General features: G+C 43.8%; 1 protein-coding gene across 7 annotated transcripts in view; it reads left to right on the forward strand.

Moving 5' to 3' along the window:
- The window catches only part of LOC140405471 (polypeptide N-acetylgalactosaminyltransferase 6-like), a 94,398-nt gene extending 74,408 nt beyond the window's left edge, over positions 1–19,990 (forward strand). For all 7 annotated transcript variants that reach the window (XM_072493939.1, XM_072493943.1, XM_072493942.1 and 4 more), the window contains 5 exons: positions 2,420–2,620; positions 7,303–7,434; positions 10,094–10,195; positions 13,359–13,511; positions 15,693–19,990. In XM_072493939.1, the coding sequence (XP_072350040.1) occupies positions 2,420–2,620; positions 7,303–7,434; positions 10,094–10,195; positions 13,359–13,511; positions 15,693–15,803 (699 nt within the window). In that variant the 3' untranslated portion in view covers positions 15,804–19,990. The remainder of the gene's footprint in view (positions 1–2,419; positions 2,621–7,302; positions 7,435–10,093; positions 10,196–13,358; positions 13,512–15,692) is intronic.
- The last annotated feature ends 4,186 nt before the right edge of the window (positions 19,991–24,176 follow it).

The raw sequence follows: 24,176 nt of genomic DNA on the forward strand, positions 1-24,176 counted from the left end.
ATACACCACACTGAATCAGAGTCCACTTTTGTACAGGGCAGTCTTGGCTTTGTTGAACGCAGCCCTCTTCTTCGCCAGCTCCACTCCCATGTCTTGGTAAAACCTTCCCATTTGGAGACCTGATGCTCCTTCTCTTTGAAGCTATGGGACTTCACTATTACCTCACGCGGTGGATCTTCCGGACGAAGCCTCTGCCTGAGTGTACAGTGGACTCGGTCCAACTCTGGAGGGGAGGTGAATCCACCCTCCCCTGCCATCTTCCCGAACATCACTGCAAAGTGCTCTGTGGGTGTTGGGCCTTCCATCCCCTCTGGCGCCCCACAATTCGAACATTTTGCCTCCAGGACCGATTCTTTCGATCATTTACCTTGGCTTTCCGTGATTTATTGCTTCGGCCACCAGAAACATCTCCACTGCTTCAGTGAGACAATCTGATCAGTATGTCTCGAAAGGGCCACTTCCATGTCTTTTATCGTGGCTCCATGGGCTGAAAGTTTTTGTTGGCAAAACGGTTTTGTTGGTCTTCTCCAGACCAACTTGGATGGGGGCCAAGGCCGCCTCCAGCGATCTGCGGAGGTCCTCTGACACAACCCGTCAGTGTTTATCAGATTCTTTCACCAAGGTACTTGAAAGCATTTCGGCCATTAGTGAAGTGACCAGAGCCTGCTTCCATTATTTTATCTGCCGACAAGCTCTGAAAGGCCTTTGATTCCGTCGATGAACTTCTGTCTGCATTTTGTCCCCTGACTTTTCTGGGCAGTTCACCAGCATCATATAGGATCCTTACCCCATTAATTATGTAGATTTAAAGAAAATACCCCCTGAAACTAAGAGAAAAGGGCAAAAAGTGCAGTACTCTCACGGGAACCACCTTGTGCACGTCTTCCCCTACATAATGCCACTGGAAGTCAAATTTATTTTTCTAAGCTGGCTTGTGAACATGGAATGTGCTTTAATTTGTGAAGTATTATGTAAACATGGCCGTGTACTTTGTGTATCTGAACAATAATTAATTTTGGGTAGCAGCACCTCTAACCACTTGGACCTACACAGAACGTCTGGGCTAATTGAGGAACAAAACTGGTGCTTTTGGATTAGATGTTTTGAGGCGCTGAGACAAGATCCACCAGAAGATGGCGCAGTTGTGCAATGTCATTTCATGTCAATTGATTCATTCCAAAGAATATATTTTCTGAACTTGACTGCCATAGCTGTGTTTAAGCTTTTGATGTCTATATTAACAGATGGACTGGATGAGTGTCTATTCTGTAAAACATGCAAGAGTTAACTCCTTCAGGACCCCAGGAACTTGAGTATGTAGGCTGACACGGAAGGAAGTGCTGTATTACATGCCATTTTTCAGATGAGACGTGCCCAAGGCCCATTTGCCCCCTCGGATGGGTGTGAAAGATTCCACAGCACTTTTTCAAAGAAGAGAGGGGTGTTCTCCATGGTGTCCTGGTCAATAGTTCTCCCTGAACTGATTATTTGGTCGCTAATAATGGCTGTAGAATTTTGCTGTGCGCAAATTGGCTGCTGCGTTTCCTACAACAGTGATTACGCTTCGGAAGTTGTTCATTGTCTATGAAGTATTTGGAACATCCTGAAGTTGTGAAAGGCATGATTTAAATGCAAACTAAAATGCTCAAGACTTTGATGGACAGGTCGAATGTGGTCAAAGACCGATTGTAGGTTCTTTTTGGATGGTACAGTAAGATGAGCCTTCCTCAACTGTGGTGATTTTCTAAATGGGAAAGAACTGAAGAATAAAGGTTTCTTTTTAACGCAGAGCACAAATTGTCTCTAATAGGAACAAGAGCAAGGTATATAAATGTAAACAAAAATAGCTAGGGTAAACTTACTGTAGGGATGTTCGACGTATGTTTGTGGGGAGAGCAGGGTGCATTGGAAATGAACAGGTTTCCTGACATTTGCACTAAATTTGGCTCTGGCACCAAAGTGTGAAACCAGTTTTCTGTAAAACGATGTGGGTTTGGATGAAGGGCTGGTGCATGGGGTGGGAGCAGAAACAATAGTACAATTGGAGATGAAATTGAGAATACTCAACACTGTCATGGGGAAGCAAACTTGGTTGAGTCAAGAAACATGAAAAAGCTGACGATACATTGTTTACGGCCCTATTGATTAACAATCTGTACCTGTACTAATGATTCAGTTCCTTCAGACTGCATGAGTCCATAACTTCGCACAGTCCGTTGCCTCCGATCATACTGTCTTCAACCGCTATGCAAACAAGAATATATATTTAAACTGGGTGTTAGATGACTAGAATCTTAATTGATCCATTTTGTCAAAAGAATACCGAGCAAATTTTAAATTCTGTATTAAATTTCAAATCTTATGTTGCCTTTATTTACGGTTTGGCATTGGGTATGTTGCCTAACTTGCTTTGTTTTAGGTGTGGCAATGTGGTGGACAGTTGGAGATCATTCCTTGCTCGGTAGTGGGTCACGTGTTCCGTACCAAGAGCCCTCACAGTTTCCCCAAAGGTGTGCAGGTAATTGCCCGCAACCAAGTGCGCCTGGCTGAGGTCTGGATGGATGAGTACAAGGAGCTGTTTTACAGGAGGAACCAGCAAGCAGAGAAAATTGCCCAAGAGGTGAGTAAACAGCAGTTCATTCTTTAAAATCCTAGAAATTGGACTTGTTTTAATTTCCACACCGCCTCCACCCCCATGTTTGGTTAACCAGGGTTCCTGTGAGAGAGTCCTGTTCCCTGCATTCCATTTTCTGAAGAGTTGTGTATCCCGAGGGGTTAGTTATTCTCAATTGCAGCAAGTTATTTATTGAATTTAATGTAGTCTCACATTACACTACAAGACACCTTTCCGAATATTAAACTTTGACAGATTACTGCAACTAATATATGTCCTCACTATGAATAAAGATATGAAGCACACAGTCCCACAAGCACTTATGCAAATATGAGACTGTCCATAATGCATTTTATTATCATTTTTGACAGCGCAGCTAGGAAATAAATTTTTCTGATGATTGACAGATGTCCTGAGGAAAATCTAATTTAACAGGGGTCACTTTCACTAGCACTCAAAGGAACTGTTAAAAAGCGAAGTGAGAAATAGTCCTTTGATCACAGAATTGTGAAAGAACTACTAAACTGTTTTGAGACCGAGGATTTTTGTTCACCTCAATCTATTAATCAATCAATGAAGACGATGGGATCAAAAGATCATCTTTAACCTCTGCAATGAGTGAGCGTACATTGTGTTATCACATTCGTCCCTTCTGCCACTCCCCCATGATCTCTTTTCCCCTATTTCGTCCCCCGAGACCCCCCGCCCCCCCATTCCTGGTGGGCTCATGAACTAAATTTGTCATTTTGCCATGACCACCAATCTGGATTCGCACCCGCCATTCTCTTCCAGTACTTGATGATGATGTAGGTGCCCCATGCAATACACGGAGGTAACCACAATGTGGGAGCAGAATTTAGCAAAACCATAGGATTGTGACTTCCACTTGTGACCATGGAGTGATTGGTCACATAAAGGGCTGTTCCTGTTCAAAGTCACAGAAAAGGGCTCTTTTTACCCAGATCCGGTGGAATTTTGATGAAAAGGCGTAGGTGAATGTTAGAGGAGTAGTTTTACCCCTGGAATGGGATGTCTTCTGATCACCGGACCCGGCAGAAAACAGGGAGAGGTTTGGCTGGAAAGTTGAAACAGTCTTGTGCTTCACAGACAGTCTCTTCCAGCATGCAGACGGGGAAGGGGCAAGCTGTAAGGCCCCAGATACAGGAACTGATGACATTTATCAAGGAGGAATTCCATAAACAGAGGAACGAAATGCATGAGGATCATGCAAAGGGCATTGCAGAAGCTGTGGCACCCCCGAAGAGTACTTTGGGGCAGATGGAGAGGTGTTTGGCGGTGCAGGGGTCACAGATTCGGGAGATCGAAGGAGTGATCTCGGACCACAGCGATCGTGTGGTGGCTCTGGAGGCGGAGGTGGGGCTCCTAGGAGACCTCTGTAAAATGCTGAGGACAAAGGTGGAGGAGCAGGAGAATGCCTCGAGAAGGCAGAACCTGCGAATAGTGGGCCTGCCTGAAGGAATGGAAGGTGTGAGTGCCACAAGGTACGTCTCGAGGATGCTGGTGGCAGAAGGGGTGCTGGATAAGGCCCCTGAAGTGGACCAAGTGCATAGGTCTCTGAGGCAAAAGCCTAGAGCTGGTGAGCCGCCGCGGGCGGTGATCGTGAGACTCCATAAATTTGTGGAGAAAGAAAATTCCACAGTGGGCCAGGGAGAAGCGTAGCTGCGACTGGGAGGGAAATAACGTCTGGATTTATCAGGACATCGGAGCTGAGTTGGCAAAACGGTGGGCAGGTTTCAACAAGGCCAAGGCAGTGCTGTTCCGGCGGCAGATCAGGTTTGGGGTGCTCTATCCGGCGAAATTATGGGTGACGCTCTGAGGCCAGGAGTATTATTTAGAGACCCCAGAAACGGCCGAAGACTTCATTACGGAGCATAAACTGAGTGGACAATGCTTGGGAACCGGGGTGCTGGCACTATGTAATGGTCGGGAGAATGTTTGAAATGGGTGTTGTTATGGGCCAGGGTTTAGAGAACCCCGAAGTGTATTGTGCAGTTCACCTGACCCACAACTTTTACTAGATTGTGGTATGGGGAGCACACGGCCCACTCTACAGGTGTGGAACAGCAGAAATGGAAAAGTATTTTTTAAAGCAAAACAATGTTTATTGTTGCAGTAAACTGCAGTGGTAAACACCCATTTCTTAAAGGTACTCTCACTACAGATATTTATATACATACCGATTTATAAACACCCATTTCTTAAAGGTACTCTCACATTAGGTTACATTCAATATATTTATAGTCTTTGGATTGCAGAAATCAACAGACCAGCTCTGTGTTGTTTCTTGCAGCTCACAGCAAAACACACAGACACTCCCAGCTGCCTTCTCAAACTGAAACTCAAAAAGCAGAAGTGAGCTCAGCTCCCCACACCCTCTGACATCACTTCAGTAATATGATCAGCTCCATTTCTTAAAGGTGCATTGCTTAAACATCCATTTCTTCAAGGTACTCTCACATGACAGGCACCAAGAGCAAGGGTGAGGATGAATGATATGAGCTCACAAAGCTTTGACTTAACACAGGGGTACGAGGCAGGTGTGCCCGCTGTCGCCGCTGCTGTTTGCGCTGGACATAGAGCCATTGGCGATGGCTCTCGGGGGGTCGGCAGAGTGGCAGGGGACAGGGGGAGCATCGGGTGTCGCTCTATGCCGATGACCTCGTGCTGTCCCTTGGAGAGTATGGGAAGGATTATGGGCCTCTTGGGGAGGTTTGGAGGGTTCTCGGGATACAAGCTGAGTGTAGGGAAAAGCGAGGTATTCCCGGTGAATGAGCTGGCACAGTGGGCTAATTTAGGGGATGCCATTTACGGTAGCGAGGGATAGGTTTAGGTACTTGGGGATTCAGGTAGCGAGGGAATGGACGGGGCTCCATAAGTGGAACTCAACAAAGCTGGTGGAGGAGGCCAGGAAGGATCTGAAGAGGTGGGATACACTGTACTTAACGTTGGCGGGGAGGGTCCAAGTGGTGAAAATGAATATTCTGCCAAGGATCTTGTTTATCTTTCAGGCTCTCCCGATCTTCATACCAAAAGTCTTTTTTTCGGAAAGTGGACACTATCATCTCTGACTTTGTATGGGCGGGGAAGGTGCCGAGGATGGGGAGGACCCTGCTACAGAGGCAGCAGGGGGGGTTGGCGTTGCCAAACTTGCTTCATTATTATTGGGCGGCGAATGTGGACAAGGTACATCCCCCTTGTAAGGGGCCTAGTTTGAGGGCTATGGTGACGGCAGCATTGCCAATGGCTCAGAGTAGGTATTCAGGGAGCCCAGTGGTGCAGTCTACGGTGAAGATATGGAATCAGCTGAGGAGGCATTTTAGGGTGGAAGGGATGTTGGTGCTAACGCCGCTGTGCGAGAATCATGGGTTTGAGCCGGGGGGGATGGATAGTGTATACAGGAGGTGGAGGGAAGTGGGGCTGGTCAAGGTGAGGGATTTGTATTTGGAGGAAGGGTTCGCCAGTCTGGAGGAGCTAAGGGAGAGGGTAGAGCTGCTGAATGGTAGTGAGTTCAGGTATCTACAGGTTAGGGACTTTGCACGAAAGGTCTGGAACGGGTTCCCTAGGTTGCCGGGATACACCCTGCTGGAGCGACTGCTGCTTCCGGATGTGGAAGGGGAGGGAAGAATTGGGGATATACACAAGTGGCTGGGGGAGCAGGGAGGCGAGCGGGTGGTGAAGATCAAGGAGAAATGGGAAGCGGAATTGGGAATGGAGATCAATTGGGGAGTATGGAGTGAGGCACTGCGAAGGGTAAATGGGACCTCCTCTTGTTTAAGGATGAGCCTGATACAGTTTAAGGTGGTGCACAGGATGCATATGACTCGGGCGAGAATGAGTGGATTCTTTCAGGGGTTAGCAGATGAGTGTGAGAGGTGTGGGCGGGGGCCAGCGAATCATGCGCACATGTTATGGGGTTGTGAAAAATTGGGGAGATTCTGGGCGGGAGTGTTCGCGGTCTTAGCCAGGATAGTGGAGGAGGGAGTGGAGCCGGACCCTTTGGTGGCGATATTTGGGGTTTCAGAGAAGCCGGAGCTCATGGAGAGGAGGAAGGCCGATGTCTTGGCCTTCGCCTCTCTGATTGCACGGCGATGAATTTTACTGGAGTGGCGGTCGGCATCGCCACCGGGGGTAGCGGCATGGTTGGGTGACCTGTGTGACTTCCTGCAGTTAGAGAAGATAAAGTAAAACTCTGTACAAACTGTACAGTTGATTGTTGGGAAGAATGTTTCCCGGGCTGTTTATTTGCTGTAACCTACTTTGATACAAGTTTGAATAAAATGTGTTTTTAAAAAAAAAACATAGGATTGTGATCAGAACATACAGGGTACTAATAAAAATGCAGTTGGAATCTCTGCACAATATTTTCTCAATAATAGGGTACACCATCCCTTGTGGCAGTAGTTTCTCTGGCTTAGCCCATTCCAGTTTTAAATAATGTGTGAAGTATGTTCTTCTTTAAAATCACCAACTCAACAAGCCATCAAAACTCACCTTCCAGTGGAAACTCGATTGCTAGCTACCTTGCAACTCTTTGCCGCCACTATTTTTGAGTTTAAAATTAACAGATGTTCTGCCCACTCGCAATTGCGGCTGAAGCAATTGCTGACTCCTTTCAACGTAAAATGTACTTGTAGAATCGGTATTCATCTGTTGCTCTTTTTGTTTAGAAAACTTATGGAGATCTTTCAGAGAGGTTTCAGCTGAAGGAGCGTTTAAAATGCAAGAACTTTACCTGGTATCTGCAAAATGTGTACCCTGAAATCTTTGTACCAGACTTTTCTCCAGTGCGTTATGGGGCGGTAAGTAAAATGATGATTTAAACAAGGCTGCATTTGCTGCCAACGGAGTTCATGCACAACAAAAACAGACAATACTGCACAATCTCAGCAGGTCTGACAGCCTCTGTGGAGCGAGAAGGGAGCTAATGTTTTGAGTCTGGATGACTCTTTGTCAAAGCCCATGCACAGTTGTGCCGCTTCACTCCATGACGATGTCAAGGGTGATACGGTGGCATTGTGGTTAACACTGCTGCTTCTCAGCGCGCCTGGGACCCAGGTTCAATTCCAGCTTCGGGTCACTGTCTGTGTGGAGTTTGCACGTTCTCCCCGTGTCTGCGTGGGTTTCCTCCGTGTGCTCTGGTTTCTTCCCACAGTTCAAAGATGAGCAGGTTAGGTAGATTGGCCATGATAAATTGCCTCTTAGTGTCCCAAGATGTGTAAGGGTCACCCAATTTTTCTCAATGCTCTACCTGGATGATTCAACATGGTCAAGTGAGGAACGCACAATATCTGCACCAATTTTTTAACAATTCAATGAGAATACTAAATATATGAATGAACATATAGATCATATTTTATCTAGCCTCAAGTTCTGAGTCGCTTTAGTGCATCTTGTCCATTGTCAGCAAGATTCCAGTTTTGGGTTTTGTGTGCATGTGCAGACCAGTGCACCTATGCAGAAGGGTGTGGGTGGCAGGAGACCGTAGTTAAATAACAAACTTTGAACTGTTTAGCAAAATCAACTTAAAGTTTTGAATGACGTTTTCTAACCTGATTTTAAACTCCTTTTTCCAAAATATTAATGGGCTTTGAAATTATGTCACCGGTTGAAAGTACATGAATGCATTAATGCATTAGTTAACAGAAGTGTTAATCTATTTTCAATGAATGGAGAGAGGTCTTCAGAGACCTGTTAGTGTCTGTATGCTAGTAACCCATAGCATGATCAAGTCAAAATCCCATTAAATATCATGCAGTTCACTTTTAACTCATTTACCGATATTCCTAATAAATCCCTGCAAATTATGAAGAGCCAAAGCATCAATTGGGTTGAATCCATAGAATCTTTTACAGTGTAGAAGGAGGCTATTCAGTCCATCGAGTATGCACTGGCTCTCTGAAAGAGCACCCTACCTAGGTCCACTTCCCTGCCCTATATCCATAATCCCATCTAACCTGCACATCTTTGGACTGTGGGAGGAAACCGGACCACCTGGAGAAAGCCCACACAGGCACGGGGAGAACGTACGGACTCCACACAGACAGTCACCCAAGGCTGGAATCAAACGCAGGTGCTGAGGCAGCAGTGCTTAATACTCTCTTCTTTTGAGACAGCAAATGGAGGGCTAATTGTTCTGTGCACTTCTCGAGTTGTCATTTTCTGAACCTAATAATTTTCCCCAACGACATTTATATTAAAAAAAAAATGTTCAATCCATGGATCAGATTTGTTTGTGCTGGCAGGAGCATGTGGGTTCCTAGTTTCAGACCGTGTTTCCCTCAGAACCCTTTTTAACTATAACACCAAATTCGAAAAATCCTTTGTATTTTTTAGTTAATGCTAATTCATTATAATCTGAGGAAAACTATTGTGACTGTTCAAACTCCACCCTCCAGAATTTCTTCCTTTCGCACCACTCTCCCAATATCTCTTTATCCCTCTCATCTCTTTCTCCCTCCTGGTGCCCACTTTCCTGACAGCTGCCCTGTAAAACACGAGGTACCTTTCTCAATCTTTGCAAATTATGAAGAGCCAAAGCATCAATTGGGTTGAATCCATAGAATCTTTTACAGTGTAGAAGGAGGCTATTCAGTCCATCGAGTACTTGTAGGGGCAGCACGGTAGCATTGTGGGTAGCACAATTGCTTCACAGCTCCAGGGTCCCAGGTTCGATTCCGGCTTGGGTCACTGTCTGTGCGGAGTCTGCACATCCTCCCCGTGTGTGCGTGGGTTTCCTCCGGGTGCTCCGGTTTCCTCCCACAGTCCAAAGATGTGCAGGTTAGGTGGATTGGCCATGATAAATTGCCCTTCGTGTCCAAAATTGCCCTTCGTGTTGGGTGGGGTTACTGGGTTATGGGGATAGGGTGGAGGTATTAACCTTGGGTAGGGTGCTCTTTTCAAGAGCCGGTGCAGACTCGATGGGCCGAATGGCCTCCTGCACTGTAAATTCTATGATAATCAATGTAATAAATTAATGCTATAAAAATGATGTTCAACTAGTGAGCTTGAGAGCCCAGTTTCCAAATCCGTGTTCATGATAGTGGTGGACCAAATCCAGAACCGGTTATTGCAGTTAGTTGCACTGTAAATTTCTCCTATGCCACAAAGTTCTACGTTTAACACAAAAGGTGCTGGAAATCTAGAATTATTTTCCCCTCAAAAGGCTGTAGTTGCTGGGACAATTTGCACTGAGTGTCCTTGGGCACAGGGTTAAGACTACCCAACTGATGACATATATGCAGTCTTCAGACAAGCCTGTATCCTATCATTATTCAAACCCGGTTTCCAGGCAATGCCGATTTATTTTTAAAAACATTTTTAAAATTCGACATCCAGGCACTTAACTGCCTTTGCAATCACTCCCTCCTCTGCATTTCATTGATTTTGTAATTTGATTTTGTTATAGACCATAAAAAGTAACAACTGCTGAATGTTTGATAAGTTTGTGTTATTTTACAGATTAAAAACCAGGGAACAGGAACTTGCCTGGATGCTGGGGAAAACAATCACGGTGGGAAACCTCTGATAATGTACCCGTGCCATGGAATGGGAGGCAACCAGGTACACGGCAATGGTCATTTGAACATACAATGTATGCGGTGTTCATCCTGCACTGTCTCCTATTTGGAAAGCAGTGGTGTAATCAGACAAAGTCAGCATGGGTTTATGAAAGGAAAATCATGAATAATGTACTGCAAGTTCTGAGGAGCACAAGTTTTAGTGAGGAGCTGAAGAAAATTAGTATTAGTAAAGAAATGGTTTGGGGAAAATTAATGGGATTGAAGGCAGACAAATCTCCGGGGCCTGATAATCTTCATCCCAGAGTACTTGAGGAAGTGGCCCTAATAGTAAATCCATTTTCCAAAATTCTTTGGACTCTGGAATGGTAATCAGACAGTCAGCATGGATTTACGAAAGGAAAATCATGCTTGACAAATCTGCACAAATTCTTTGAATATGTAACCAATAGAGTTGACCAGGGAGAACTGGTAGATGTGGTTTATTTAGACTTTCAGAAGGCTTTCGAGAAGGTCTCATGTAGCAGATTAATATGTAAAGTTAATACGCATGGGGTTACGGGTCGTGTCTGGAGATGGATAAAAAGCTGGTTTAGCAGACTGGAAGCAAATAGATGGGTCTTTTTCTGATTGGCAGGCAGTGAATAGTGGGGTACCACCGGGATCTGTGCTGGGACCCCAACTGTTCACATTATATATTAATGATTTGGACAAGGGAACTAAATGTGGTTTTTCCAAATTTGCAGATGATACAAAGTTGGGTGGGAGGGTGAACTGTGAGGAGGATGCAGAGATCCTTAGTGGGATTGGACAGGTTGAGGAAGTGGGCATATGCATGGCAGATGTAGTATAACATGGATAATAGCAAAAATAGGAAGGCAGATTCTTATTTGAATGGGTGTAAATTGAGGGAGGTGGATACTCAGCGAGACCTTGGTGTCCTCGTGCTTCAGTCGCTGAAAGTAAGCGCGCAGGTACAGCAGGCAGGAAAGGCAGCAAATGGTATGTTGCTCTTCATAGCGAGAGGATTTGAGTAATAATCTTTATTAATGTCACAAGTAGGCTTACATTAACACTGCAATGAAGTTACTGTGAAAAGCCCCTAGTCACCACATTCTGGTACACTGAGGGAGAATTCAGAATGTCCAATTCACCTAATGGCATGTCTTTGTGGGAGGAAACCGGAGCACCCGGAGGAAACCCACGCAGACATGGAGAGAACGTACAGACTCTGCACAGACAGTGGCCCAAGTCGGGAATCGAACCTTGGACCCTGGCGCTGTGAAGCGACAGTGCTAACTACTGTGCTACCGTGCCGAGAAGAATAGAGATGTTTTACTGCAATTGTGTTGGGCATTGGTGAGGCCACACCTGGAGTATTGTGTGCAGTTTTGGTGTCCTTGCCAGAGGAAGGATGTTCTTGCTATGGAGGGAGTGCAGCGAAGGTTTACCAGGCTGATTCCTGGGATGGCGGGACTGTCATATGAGGAGAGACTTAAATTAGTTAGGATTATATTCACTGGAGTTTAGAAGAGTGAGAGGAGATCTCATAAAATTCTAACCGGATTAGACAGGGTAGATTTAGAAAGAATGTTCCCGATGGTGGGGAGTCCAGAACTAGGGGTCATAGTTTGAGGATAAGGGGTAAACCTTTTTAGGACTGAGGTGAGGAGAAATTTCTTCACCAGAGAGAGGTGAATCTGTGGAATTCACTGCCACAGAAAGTAGTTGACGCCAAAACGTTGTGTAATTTCAAGAAGGAATTAGATACAGCTCTTGGAGCTAAAGGGATCGAGGGATATGAGGGAAGGTTGGATCAGGGTATTGAACTTGATAATCAGCCATTATCAAAATGAATGGCGGAGCAGGCTCGAAGGGCCGAATGGCCTCCTCCTGCCTCTGTTTTCGATGTAATGTTGAGTTGCTGCCTTGAATCACTGCAGTCTGTGTGGTGAAGGCAATCTCACAGTGCTGTTAGTTAGAGTTCCAGGATTCTGGCCTAGTGACTATGAAGGAGTGGCGATTATAGTTCTATGGCAGAATGGTGAGGGAAATTGCAGGTGGTGATGTTCCCATGCGTCCGTTTCTCTTGTCTTTCTTGGCAATAGAATTTGGAAGGTGCTGTCAAAAGATTTGGCAAGTTGCTGCATGATGATTAATGACCCGATGATTAACTTTCGAGAACAGCTATTCACAAAGCAAACAGAATGCTGAACTTTTATAGCCAAGACAGTGGAGTGTAAATTGGCGTAAGTCATGGTCTGACCTTGTGTGTCTAATTGTGGTTACCAAGACCTGCCAATACATTCAAGGTCTGTGAGTGGTGTCAGGAAAGGATTTAATGCTGATTCCTTGCAGCTGAGTTAGAAAGGTAAAGACGAGTGGAAATAAATAACTGGTTTAAGTGGGGGAAGAAAAATGTAATGACTGCTTCTTATAGGGTTCACCTAGTTTAAAAAAAACTAAATTTAGAGTATCCAATTATTTTTTTGTTCCATTAAGGGGCAATTTAGCATGGCCAATCCACCTACCCTGCACATCTTTGGGTTGTGGGGGTGAGACCCACGCACGCAGACACTGGGAGAATGTGCAAACTCCACACGGACAGTGACCCGGGGCCGGGATCGAACCCGGGTCCTCGGCGCCGTGAGGCAGCAGTGCTAACCACTACGCCACCGTGCTGCCCGGATTCACCTAGTTGAGACAGAGAGGAGATGAGTCAAACTGACCAGGAAAGTCTTGGGTTCAATGCCTGGTCGATTGGGAAAATCAGACAGATTTCTGTCTGAAATCACCACTCATTATTCTTATCTGATGATCCCTACTGGAATTAAACATGTGGGAACAATGGGCTTGGATGTGATGCCTTCTCCTCTTTCTCTCTCCCTAACTACAACGTGGTGAAATAGTGTGCCAACTCTTGCTGCCTGGGCTCCCAACTGGAGAACAGCTACTTGGGCAACATACCAGAGGGTGCCAGGTGCCTGTGAAACCATATATCAGCAAGGAGTCAATGCCTTCAGGAAAGATGGGGAGAAATATTGGTGGAGGAAGGAGGACAAAAGTCATGTAGGTTGCCTCTAAATAAATACTACTATAATGGCATCAGTGCTTGGGAGTTGTTGGGGTTGAGGGGCGCAGGCAGAGGGGGATCAGTCATCTGTTGTTTTGATGTAACACCTTTTTTTTCCATTTGAAATTTTCAGTATTTTGAATACACAACCCAGTCTGAAATACGGCACAACATCGGGAAGCAGCTGTGTCTTCGTGCTGCTTACAGCCCCATTCGATTAGAGATCTGTAAATACAAGGGGAAGGATACAAAAGTGCCGGGAGAGGAGCGCTGGAAATTTTTAAAAGTAAGTGATGTATCTGGATAGGCAAGTGTTTTGTGGGAGGCGGGTAAGGGTTTAGCAACTCTCCCCTCGCCTTCTAAAAGTATTGACTTGATTTCAGCCTGCAGTATCATGGCTGTCTTCCATTATCTTGAACAGGGTCATTCTTCATGTGAACCGTAAGTTGGCAAGCTATTCCATCACTATTGACCTTGTCCTCCTCCAAACATTGCAAACACATCTCCAGCAGGAGTGACTGACTGAAATCCTGAATGGGAACCTGGGCTCACTTTCCCCTCCCTCGCCCAGGGTTAGTGAGACAAATTGTTGTGTCTTCCACTGTTGCCTAGGCTTAACATCAGTGAACTCAGCAAATTCAGGGAATCGAACCTCTGATCTTCCCTAATGGCTCTGCGACTTACGGGACAAATCTTGCAGACCCGTTAAGGAAGCAGTTCTTCTCCTTATTTGAAATGGATTTCAATAGAGATCATAGAATTTACAGTGCAGAAGGAGGCCATTCGGCCCATCGAGTCTGCACCAGCTCTTGGAAAGAGCACCCTATCCAAGGTCAACACCTCCACCCTATCCCCATAACCCAGTAACCCCACCCAACACTAAGGGCTATTTTGGACACTAAGGGCAATTTATCATGGCCAATCCACCTAACCCGCACATCTTTGGACTGTGGGAGGAAATCGGAGCACCCGGAGGAAACCCACGCAGACACGGGGAGGATGTGCAGACTCCGCACAGACAGTGACCCAAGCCGGAATCGAACCTGGGACCCTGGCGCTGTGAAGCAACAGTGCTAACCACCATGCTACTGTGCTGATGAAAGTTGAAGATCAGGTGTTTCGAAGAGAAAGGAAACTTGAAAACATAGACTAAGTAACCATTGCTCTGACTTTTCTCATCTTTCTCTATTAGCAGTTACCCGCCAAGCCGCCACCACTTATTCCCTCTAAACTACAAATACATCGACCTGCATCTTCAGTGTCTTGAAATCAAGACTTATCCAACCGCCTCAGAGTCAAATTGTTCTTTCCCACAACCTCAATCAGAGAATTCTTTACCATCCTCGGTTTCTCATTGTCCTGTAATTTGCAGGACTTTAGAAGCTAAGCTTGGTGCTGAACCTCATCTACTTGATTTACCTTCTCACTATGTTGTATTTTTCAATTTTGATTACATCCTACAATGTGGACCTTGGACATTCACCTTGTTTCTCATTTTAACAAAAAAAGGTTGGCTGGTTTTGAACATTAAGGAGGTAGAAAGACATTTTATGAACTGATTATCTTGTAATTATTACACTCTGGGAGCTTGCTGTGTGCAAATTGGCTCCTGCGTTTCCGATATTGCAGCAGTATAGGCTGTAAAGCACTTTGAATGATGCTATGTAAAATGCCAGACTTTCTCTCTTACATTTGACCTCCATGTGTCTGGACTAGAAAGGGAAAAATCAGCCAGGTTTTCTATTTTGGATCACTATCCCATTACCCCAAACCTCCCCCCCCCCCCCCCCCCAGACACAATGGTTGAATGGAATACACCAACTCACTGTCTCTGATTACACCGGACGAATGACCATTTGGATGTAGAGGTGGCTTGTCAGCACATACTCTATCATGCAGCACTGGTCTCGGGGAATAAATCTGAGCGAGGTGCATCTGACCCACTTAAAGTAACCTAATGTTCGTCCAATCTCTCTGGTATGTTGTGTTCAGTCTGATGCACTCAAAGGACAGTCATTAATCCTGTGCTCATCAGCAAAGTGATTTTTATACCAGATCTGTGCGACCAAATGTGTTCACTTTAAAGTACTATATATTCTGGACTTGTCATAAGATAAAGCATATTGCTGCGGATGCTGGAACTTGAAGAGTATCAAGTTGTCAGCTGTATTCCTCTGATTAACTGGTATACAGACAAATTAAAGCTCTTTTAAGGGTGATATAAAGCCCCCCCCCCCCCCCCCCCCCCCCACCGGAGTGGTAGATTAGTACAGTGTTATTTTATCTCTGGGCCTTGAAAATTAAATTGATGCTCTTGCTCAGAGACACTAGCAGATTGACTGCTTAGATGAGTCAGCAGACAGCAGCCATCAGCCATACATGGGTAAGTCCACAACATAAGGAGGCATTGGGGAAATTTGGAAGCACAGTTTTTTAACTTGTGAATCTGTGTGTGTTTTTTTTTAAGGAAAATCTAATAAATTCTGCCACAAATCAGTGCTTGACTGCATCAGGCCAGAACCCAGCCACAGCTCCGTGCAACTCTGCAGATCCATATCAACAGTGGTCTTTCATCTAGTGCTACCAAGGGAGGAGCTGCGCTTGAGGAAGCATCCAAATCGTTCTGAATGGACAACACTCAAGTGGCCTGATTTTAAAAGCCCAGCCTTTCACCATTGAACCTTTGTGATTGTGGATTTTGTGTCTGGTGCTGAGAGCAGATCATTAATTTATGTTTTTTTAAAAAAAAGAAATCTCATGGATTGAAAGGATTTCCACAACATTTTGAAAAATTCTGTCCAATTTTCTCTGGGATTCTAGCAGTTAGCCTCTTCTAAATATTTTGTTTAAAAAAGAAAAGAAAAAAAAAATCTTCCCCACTGCCCCCAGCTTTGGGGGGGGGGGGGGGGCGGGGGAATAATAATAATTTGCACTGAGAAAGAGAGTGCATTGGTTTTCAGGAACGTCCCCATATTCTGGTAGACTTCCAGATGTCAGATTTGGTTGGATTTTAACATACATTGAATCTGATCCAAATCCCACTTTTACCCTGTTTTTGACCCAAAGCAGGGCAGTACCCATCTGAGCAATGCACTTTCGTACAGGTGGCAAGAAGTGAATGAGAATGAATTGGGGCTGTTGGCTCAATGTGGTCCAATCCATTACTTCTGAGCCTGTTAATAGAACAAAGGGAGTTGAGAGATTATCTGAAATTATGTCTTGATATTTTCCTTAGCCCGATATGGTTGAAAATTCTTGCTTGAGGTTGAAATTCCTCAAATTTTGGTATGGGGAAGGAATCTTTTCAAACACAATCATGCACAATTCAAATTTAGTCAAGTTCACTAGCCTTGGATCGTCTCAACCATTCCATGTTGCATGACATCTCAACAAATTCCTTAAACACCATGAAATATAGAATTCAGCACCAGGAATGCAATTGTGTGAGACTCCTGGTGCTAGCTGCTGTGTAAATGAAATAGAATATGCTAGTAAATGGAAAGTGTGCCAGATAGTCCGTGAATGGTGAATGCTCAACCTCAGCCAGGCTGCTAGCGACACAAAGACAAGGGAGGGATTTCTCCCAAAGAGGAGAAGGATTGGGAGGGGGTGTCCATTGAGAAAATCTGCATATAATGCCATTGCTACTGGAACAAAGTACTGAAAGTCTGGGCTTGGATCCTGATCTAGTCTGTGTATCCTTGGCTGAGAATGGTACATTTGTTTTTGGATTGAAACAGTGGTGAATTCAAAATCGGTTTGGCTCAGAAGGTTGTGGGTTCAACCCTGCTCCCAGGGCCTTTAGTAAATAATCCAGTTTGACAATGCAACACTCTGTACTATCGGGAGTGTTGTCTAAAGCCCATCAACCATTCACCAGGGAGACACAGAAGAGATAGAAGGAAAGACATTTCTCCTAGAGGCAGGGGATAAGAAAGTGTCACCTTGAAAAATTCACATTGTAAGCAAGGGAATGATACTGGCACAAGGGTTGTAGAGGGAAGGGCCATGTTAAAGGGGACCAGAAGAAACATTAAAGTTCCTTGAATCACTTTTTTTCTGCTGGTGGGGTTTCACCTGGATAAAAAGTGTGTTTTGGGCCTTCCGGGTTTTTGGCTTTTGATATTTTTCAATTCGTACAGATTATGAATCTGCTGAAAGATAATCTATCAAATGAGAAGGAAGTATTAAAGGGGAAAGTATAACCCTAATCAATGGTTGAGTTCTGTCTAGGTCTTGTGAATGGGCAGCTCCCTCTGGCACGGTTGCCGGTGTCAGAATTTGCCTGTAGATCACAGCTGCCCTTGAACTGTGCACTGTTGTCATGTTCAGATGGTACTCTGCTGCGTGGCGGGAACTTCCTTAATACAGAACTTTCTCCATTATGGTTGACATGAAATGTTTGTGACAAAGGATTGAAACAAATGGTTACATTCCAGAAAATGTGCACTGTTCTCACTAAAATGTAGGCTGCATGCTCCTCCCACTGACTCAGCAAGCATTTCCAGTGAGCAGGCCCAGGTTTGTATCTCAGTAGGGACGTCAATAGGAGCACTACATTTGTGCCGAATGCCTCAGGCTTGATATAGCTAGCCACAATTGCCTCTTCTGATCCCTGCTAAATATCCCCACAAGTGCGGCACAATCCGGATCATCACTGGTGAAATAGCATGACAATATTTGCCATCCAGATAATTCCCACTTGCATGAGATGTCAGCGGGTGGCTGGTATCTGTGGAACATGCCCTAGTAAGGGAGTCGGTACCTGTAGATCTATAGAAGGATAGAAGAGGAAACTGGCAATGGAAAATAAAATCAGAAGTGTGCATTTAAAATTTGTGCCCAGTAACAATGCACTGACCAACAAATACGAGAGTAACCTTGTTCACTGTTGCAATTGAGTTTCAATTTGTGCTTGAGCACAGTTGACATTGTATCATGAATATAACCAGAGGTAAGACAGCTTTAACATTAAATCATGGTAGGGACATTACAAGCAGTGTCCTCTCAAAGTTATAGTGCTGCTCCAGAATGTCTAGGTCATTTCCAGCCAGTCTGTCACTGATCAATTCTGGAATTGTCTAGGAAAAGCATGTGAATCAACTTTACGGGTAAACATGAAGACTTTTTTTTTTCTCGAGGTACATTGCGTCCACTGCATTTCCACACATGAGCGAGATCAGCAAAAGTGGGCGTGTAAATGAAGTTGGATAACTTAAGATAATTGAAAGGCTTACACTCCATTTTGCACATTTCAGCTGCATACATGTGTTGCCAGCACAGTTGAAATGGGTTTCGGTTTCATTTTGGATTACTGTATCTAAACTCCTGAAGCTGCAATTGGGAATTCACAAAGGTAGCCGGGCTGAACCCATTTAACTGTACGAGGCTGTTTTGACTGTGGGTTAGGGATTTCCCAATTGAACTTTTTCATATTTTGGATTGATAAGTGAAAACTGTATATTTTTCTAATCTTTTTCGATTTTCGAATACTCTTCCTTGTAGAATACTCTGCTGTGTGGTTGCACTTCTGCACACGTGGCAATGATATCCCACCAGCAAGCAAGCACCAAAGAACAACCTCACCTTACAGTATCATGCTAGTAATAAGTTATGAGGGTGATCATCCACAGTGAGCCTAAATTGACTCTTCCTGGACTAATTTACGCACCCACCAACACTGCAATCTCAATGGTCAATGTAATCATCTGTCCAATAGGTTGTTTATATTCTACTTGGTCGGTTTGCTTTATGCAAAATAATTGGTGGTGGTATCTGGCTTAGATGCCAACTATACTTAATTCTGGATCCTGGCCTTTTTCAGTGAGAATGTGAAAGACCCCCAAAGGGCTTCCCTCCTGCTGATTTTCCATTGAATTCCGCCTCCTTCGGACGCCTCGGTGGTATTCTGATTCCTAAATCTGAGATCTAACGCCATAGAACCTTTCAGAAATAAAAATGAGGTGAAGAATTAATTCTACACGTCACTGCAGGTGGCTCTCTGTATATGTATTTCATGTTGTATGATTATTGTACAGACCACGGCTGCAGCAAGTGTAGACCAATCTTTTAAAAATGTCAGAAAGGTGGCTAAGTGACTGAAAAATGGAATAAATTGCTAAAAGAACTTGCCAGTTCGACTTGCAGTTGTAAGAAATTCCTATTTTGAAGACGCAAGGCAATGCCCCAATGACTTGGTGAATAAATGCACTCACTGTAGTACTGAGTCATAAAGATCAGGAAAGGCCTGAGTTCAATTCCCATTTTGTGCTTCATTAGCTGGGGCAAGAATCCGGGCACTATCTCTGATCGTTCATTATAATGTTGTTTGTCAGACCTTGCTGTGTGCATATTGTTGTCATATTTCTTACATTCCAACAATGGTCACGCCTCAAAGTAATTCATTGACTGTAGAGCACTTTGACCAGACACTGAAAGGTGCTACATTAAAAAAAAAAACCAAAAAGAATGTGTATTTATGTTTAGCGAGTCCTGCTGGAAACATTGCAATTAGTTTAGAATAGATCTTTGAGTATGCCCATTGGCGTCATGAAAGACAGGATTGGGCTAAGAGGAGAAAATTGGAGGAGGAAAAAGCATAAAGCTGGAATTGAACTTTCCCAAAAGGCTTCTTTCTGAATTAGCAGTTGTAAGTGTTCTTGTTAAATATTATTTCTTACTACCAAGCACTTGTGAACATTGTTTTTTTTTTGCCTTGCCTGATTTTGAACAAAACCTGCTGTTATAATAAAATCCATGTTCTAATTGTGAGAGTGCTATTGGTTATTTTCTCCTTGTCTTTTCCTCATCCATTAGTTTGATACAAATGGTGTCATGATCACTGACTAGCACAGACGTGCTTAAATGTGGAGCAAAATAAATCTTTTCAGAGTTCCTTCAGTTAATAATCATCAACCTCATGATAAAGGAGTCATTAGGTGATATTAATCACCACATGATAAAATTTCACATTCCTTTGGGAGGTGAGAAGGGTGGGTTTAAGACTAGTGTTTTGGGGCAACACGGTGGCGCAGTGGGTAGCACGGCGCCAAGGACCCGGGTTCGATCCTGGCCCCTGGTCATTGTGGAGTTTGTACATTCTCCCCGCGTGGGTCTCACTCCCACAACCCAAAAGATGTGCAGGGTACGTGGATTGGTCACGCTGAATTACCCCTTAATTGGAATTTTTTAAAAAAGACTAGTGTTTTAAACCTAAATAAAGGTAATTGAGATTATGTAAGCAGAGTTGACTAAAGTGATCTGGGAGAATAGGTTAAAAGGTAGGACAGTAGTGATTGTGACAAATGCAGGACTTCAGATATATCAGATTATAAAAAATTGGCTATTTGCTTGTTCGTGTGTTTGACTGTGGTATCCATGTTAAAGAATCTTGTTTTACAAGACCAGAAAGCTTTTAGGAGCCAGAGGTGAAATTGACCATTGTAAAGCCTAGAAGACATAGGAGCAGAATTAGGCCACTCGGCCCATCGAGTCTGCTCCGCCATTCAATCATGAAATGAAAATGAAAATCGCTTATTGTCACAAGTAGGCTTCAAATGAAGTTACTGTGAAAAGCCCCTAGTCGCCACATTCCGGCACCTATTCGGGGAGGCTGTTACGGGAATTGAACCGTGCTGCTGGCCTGCCTTGGTCTGCTTTCAAAGCCAGCAATTTAGCCCTGTGCTAATCAGCCCCTTAATTACTATCTCTATTCCCACTTGAACAAGAAATTTTAAAAAATCTACATCCCAACAGCACAGAGTAATACTTGCTTCCCAGAACAGATTTCGCTCCTGTTCGAACGCCTGCAGACTCTGCTGGATGTCTGTTTCAGCTGGTTTGTTTCAGCTGTACCCTTGTCCTCCGACAAGTCTGCATTGCTTTAAATACTATTTAACTAACCTGAGAGCAAAAGACCTTACTTGTGGACTCAGTGTTAGCCAAGAAATATCATGGCTGATATTTTCTCATCCCCATTCTCCTGCCTTCTCCCCATAACCCCTGATCCTCTTATTAATCAAGAGTTGCCTGGCCTCATGAAGGCTGGGCTTAATGCACTGTTGTTTGACTTGGTGGAGTCCCTGAGGAGTTAATTTGTTTTCAGCTTGGGAAGATGATGTAATTGCTGGCTGGAGTTAAGGCATTTCGACATTTGAGGAAGCGTTTGAGTGGAGTTCTGGTCTGGCTAACACTGAGTCCACAAGTAAGGTCTTTTGCTCTCAGGATAGTTAAATAGTATTTAAAGCAGTGCAGACTTGTCTGAGGACAAGGGTACAGCTGAAACAAACCAGCTGAAACAGCTTTTTGAAGACATCCAGCAGAGTCTGCAGGGGTTCTAACAGGAGCGAAATCTGTTCTGGGAAGCAAGTATTACTCTGTGCTGTTGGGTTGTAGATTTTTAAAAATTTCTTGTTCAAGTGGGAATGGAGATAGTAATTAAGAGTATTGTTTTTGCTGTATTGAGTATTGTTTAGGGTGTAATTGTAAGTTATTTTCAGGTGTGGTGTTAAAGAGTTTAATATTGTGTTAATAATAAAGTTTTGTTTTAAAATACCAAATCCCTATTTCTTGGTGCAATATTCTGCATTATAGGGATTGTATGGATTTGTTAATCATTCCTGGAACAAAGTATTCTTTCCGCACATTCTTACAAAATAAACTAAAACATTGGGGTTTCGGTCCAGTATCCTAGCCACTGTTGGGATCTGATCTGGGATCGTACTAAGATGCAGTGGCAGACTTTTAAGGAGATATTTAGAAGAAAGACAGAGAAGAATGCAACATCTGTGGCTAAATACAGAAGGTAAGATGGTATCAAATTGAAAGAAACACTGGAAAAATCTGCAAAGGTTAGATGTGGGTTAGAAAATTAAGCAGATTTTAAGAACCAACAAAAAACTACTAAAAATAATAGAGGGAGAAATTAAAGTACAAGTGAAAGCTAGCTAGTAATACAAAAACAGTAAGAGTCTCTGCAACTATTTAAAAAGGAAAAGAGTAACTAAAATGTGGGCTGGCCCTCCAAAGAGTGAGTCTGGGAAATTAATAATGGAAAACCAAAACCAAGAAATGGCAGAAGTTGTGAACAGTAATTATGTGCCTGTCTTAATTGGAGAAGACTTGGAAACTTTCCAAAGATTCTTAAATCAAGAGCTGAAAGGAATGGAGGAGCTTAAAACAATCACCATCAGCAGGGATAATATACTGGGGGAAAGTAAAGTAAAGTCTGACAAGTCCCTAGGACCTAATGCATCCTAGGATCTTAAAAGAAGTAGCTGCAGAGATAGTAGGGATATCAATCATCTTCCAAAATACCAGAGATTCTGGAAAGCTCCCAGCAGATTGGAAAATAGCAAATGCAACACTTATTCAAGAAATGAGGGATACAAAAAGACTGGGCCAGCTCGCCTAACATTTGTCATAGGCAAATTGCAAGAATTCATGCTTCAGGAGGTTATAAGCAGGATATTTTTTTAAATCGTGTTACAATCGGGCAGAGTCAACATGGTTTTGTGAAAGGGAAATCATGTTTAACTAATTTATTAAAGTTCTTTGACCATGTAATGAGCAACGTGGATCAAGGAGAACCTGTGGATGTGCTGTACTTGGATTTCCAAAAGACATTTGATAGGGTGTCACATCAAGGATTGCTGCACAAATTAAGAGCTCATGGTGTGGGGGGAGGGGATGCGTAACATATTAACATGGATAAAGAATTGGTGAGCTAACTGGAAGCTCGGAGTAGGGATAAATGGGTCATTTCCAAGTTGGCAAGCTATAACTAGTGGCTAGTAACTAATGACTAGGAAAGTAAGTTGTCAAGAGGAGGCAATGATAATATAGATAGGTTAATCCAGTGGGGAGAAAATTGGCAGATGGGTGATAACAGAAGGAAGAATAAAATATTTGAATGGAGAGAAACTACAGAACTTTGTGATACAGGGGGATCTGGATATCCTGGTACGTGAATAACAAATAGTTAGTCTACAGGTACAGCAAGTGATTAGGAAGGCAAATGGAATGTTGGCTTTTATTGCAAGGGGAATGGAATATAAAACTAAGGATGTTTTACTGCAGATGTACAGGGCATTGATAAGACCACATCTGGAATATTGTACAGTTTTGGTCTCGAAAATAGATATAACTGCATTCAAAGAAGTTCAGAGAAGGTTCACTCGATTCATTCTTGGAATGAAGGGCCTAAGTTATGAAGAAAGATTGAACAGGTTGGGTCCTTACCCATTGGAAGAGGAGATCTTATTGAAACGTATAAGATCCTGAGGGGACTTGATAAGGTGGAGGCCAGGAAGATGTTTGTTTCTTAGAGGATCATTAGTCTGCGGAATTCTTCACCAGAAAGCAGTGGGAACTTGGTCAATGCTGATTTTTGATAGACAAGGGAGTCGAGGGTTATGGGGTGGAGTAGACAAAAAGCGCAGTTCAGACAACAATCTGATCAGCAATGATCTTATCAAATGGTGGAGCAGGCTCAACAGGCCAAATGTCCTACTTCCCGTACCAGCCTCCCTGAACAGGTGCTGGAATGTGGCGACTAGGGGCTTTTCACAGTAACTTCATTTGAAGCCTACTTGTGACAATAAGCGATTTTCATTTTTCACTTCTGCTCTCAGTCCACTTTTCTTCCTGGCTACTTCTGAAAAACCTAAATGTTCCACTGACAAACACTGCTCTTAACTACCTCTTTTCCCCTTGCTGAGGAATAAATTAATTCGGCAAAGTTTGAGATCCAGACATGAAAATGAAAATCGCTTATTGTCACAAGTAGGCTTCAAATGAAGTTACTGTGAAAAGCCCCTAGTCACCACATTCCGGCGCCTGTTCGGGGAGGCTGGTACGGGAATCGAACCGTGCTGCTGGCCTGCTTGGTCTGTTTTAAAAGCCAGCGATTTAGCTCAGTGTGCTAAACCAGCCCCTAAAAATCACTTATTGT

Source organism: Scyliorhinus torazame, chromosome X, assembly GCF_047496885.1.
Source record: "Scyliorhinus torazame isolate Kashiwa2021f chromosome X, sScyTor2.1, whole genome shotgun sequence".
In the NCBI taxonomy this organism is placed as follows: domain Eukaryota; kingdom Metazoa; phylum Chordata; class Chondrichthyes; order Carcharhiniformes; family Scyliorhinidae; genus Scyliorhinus; species Scyliorhinus torazame.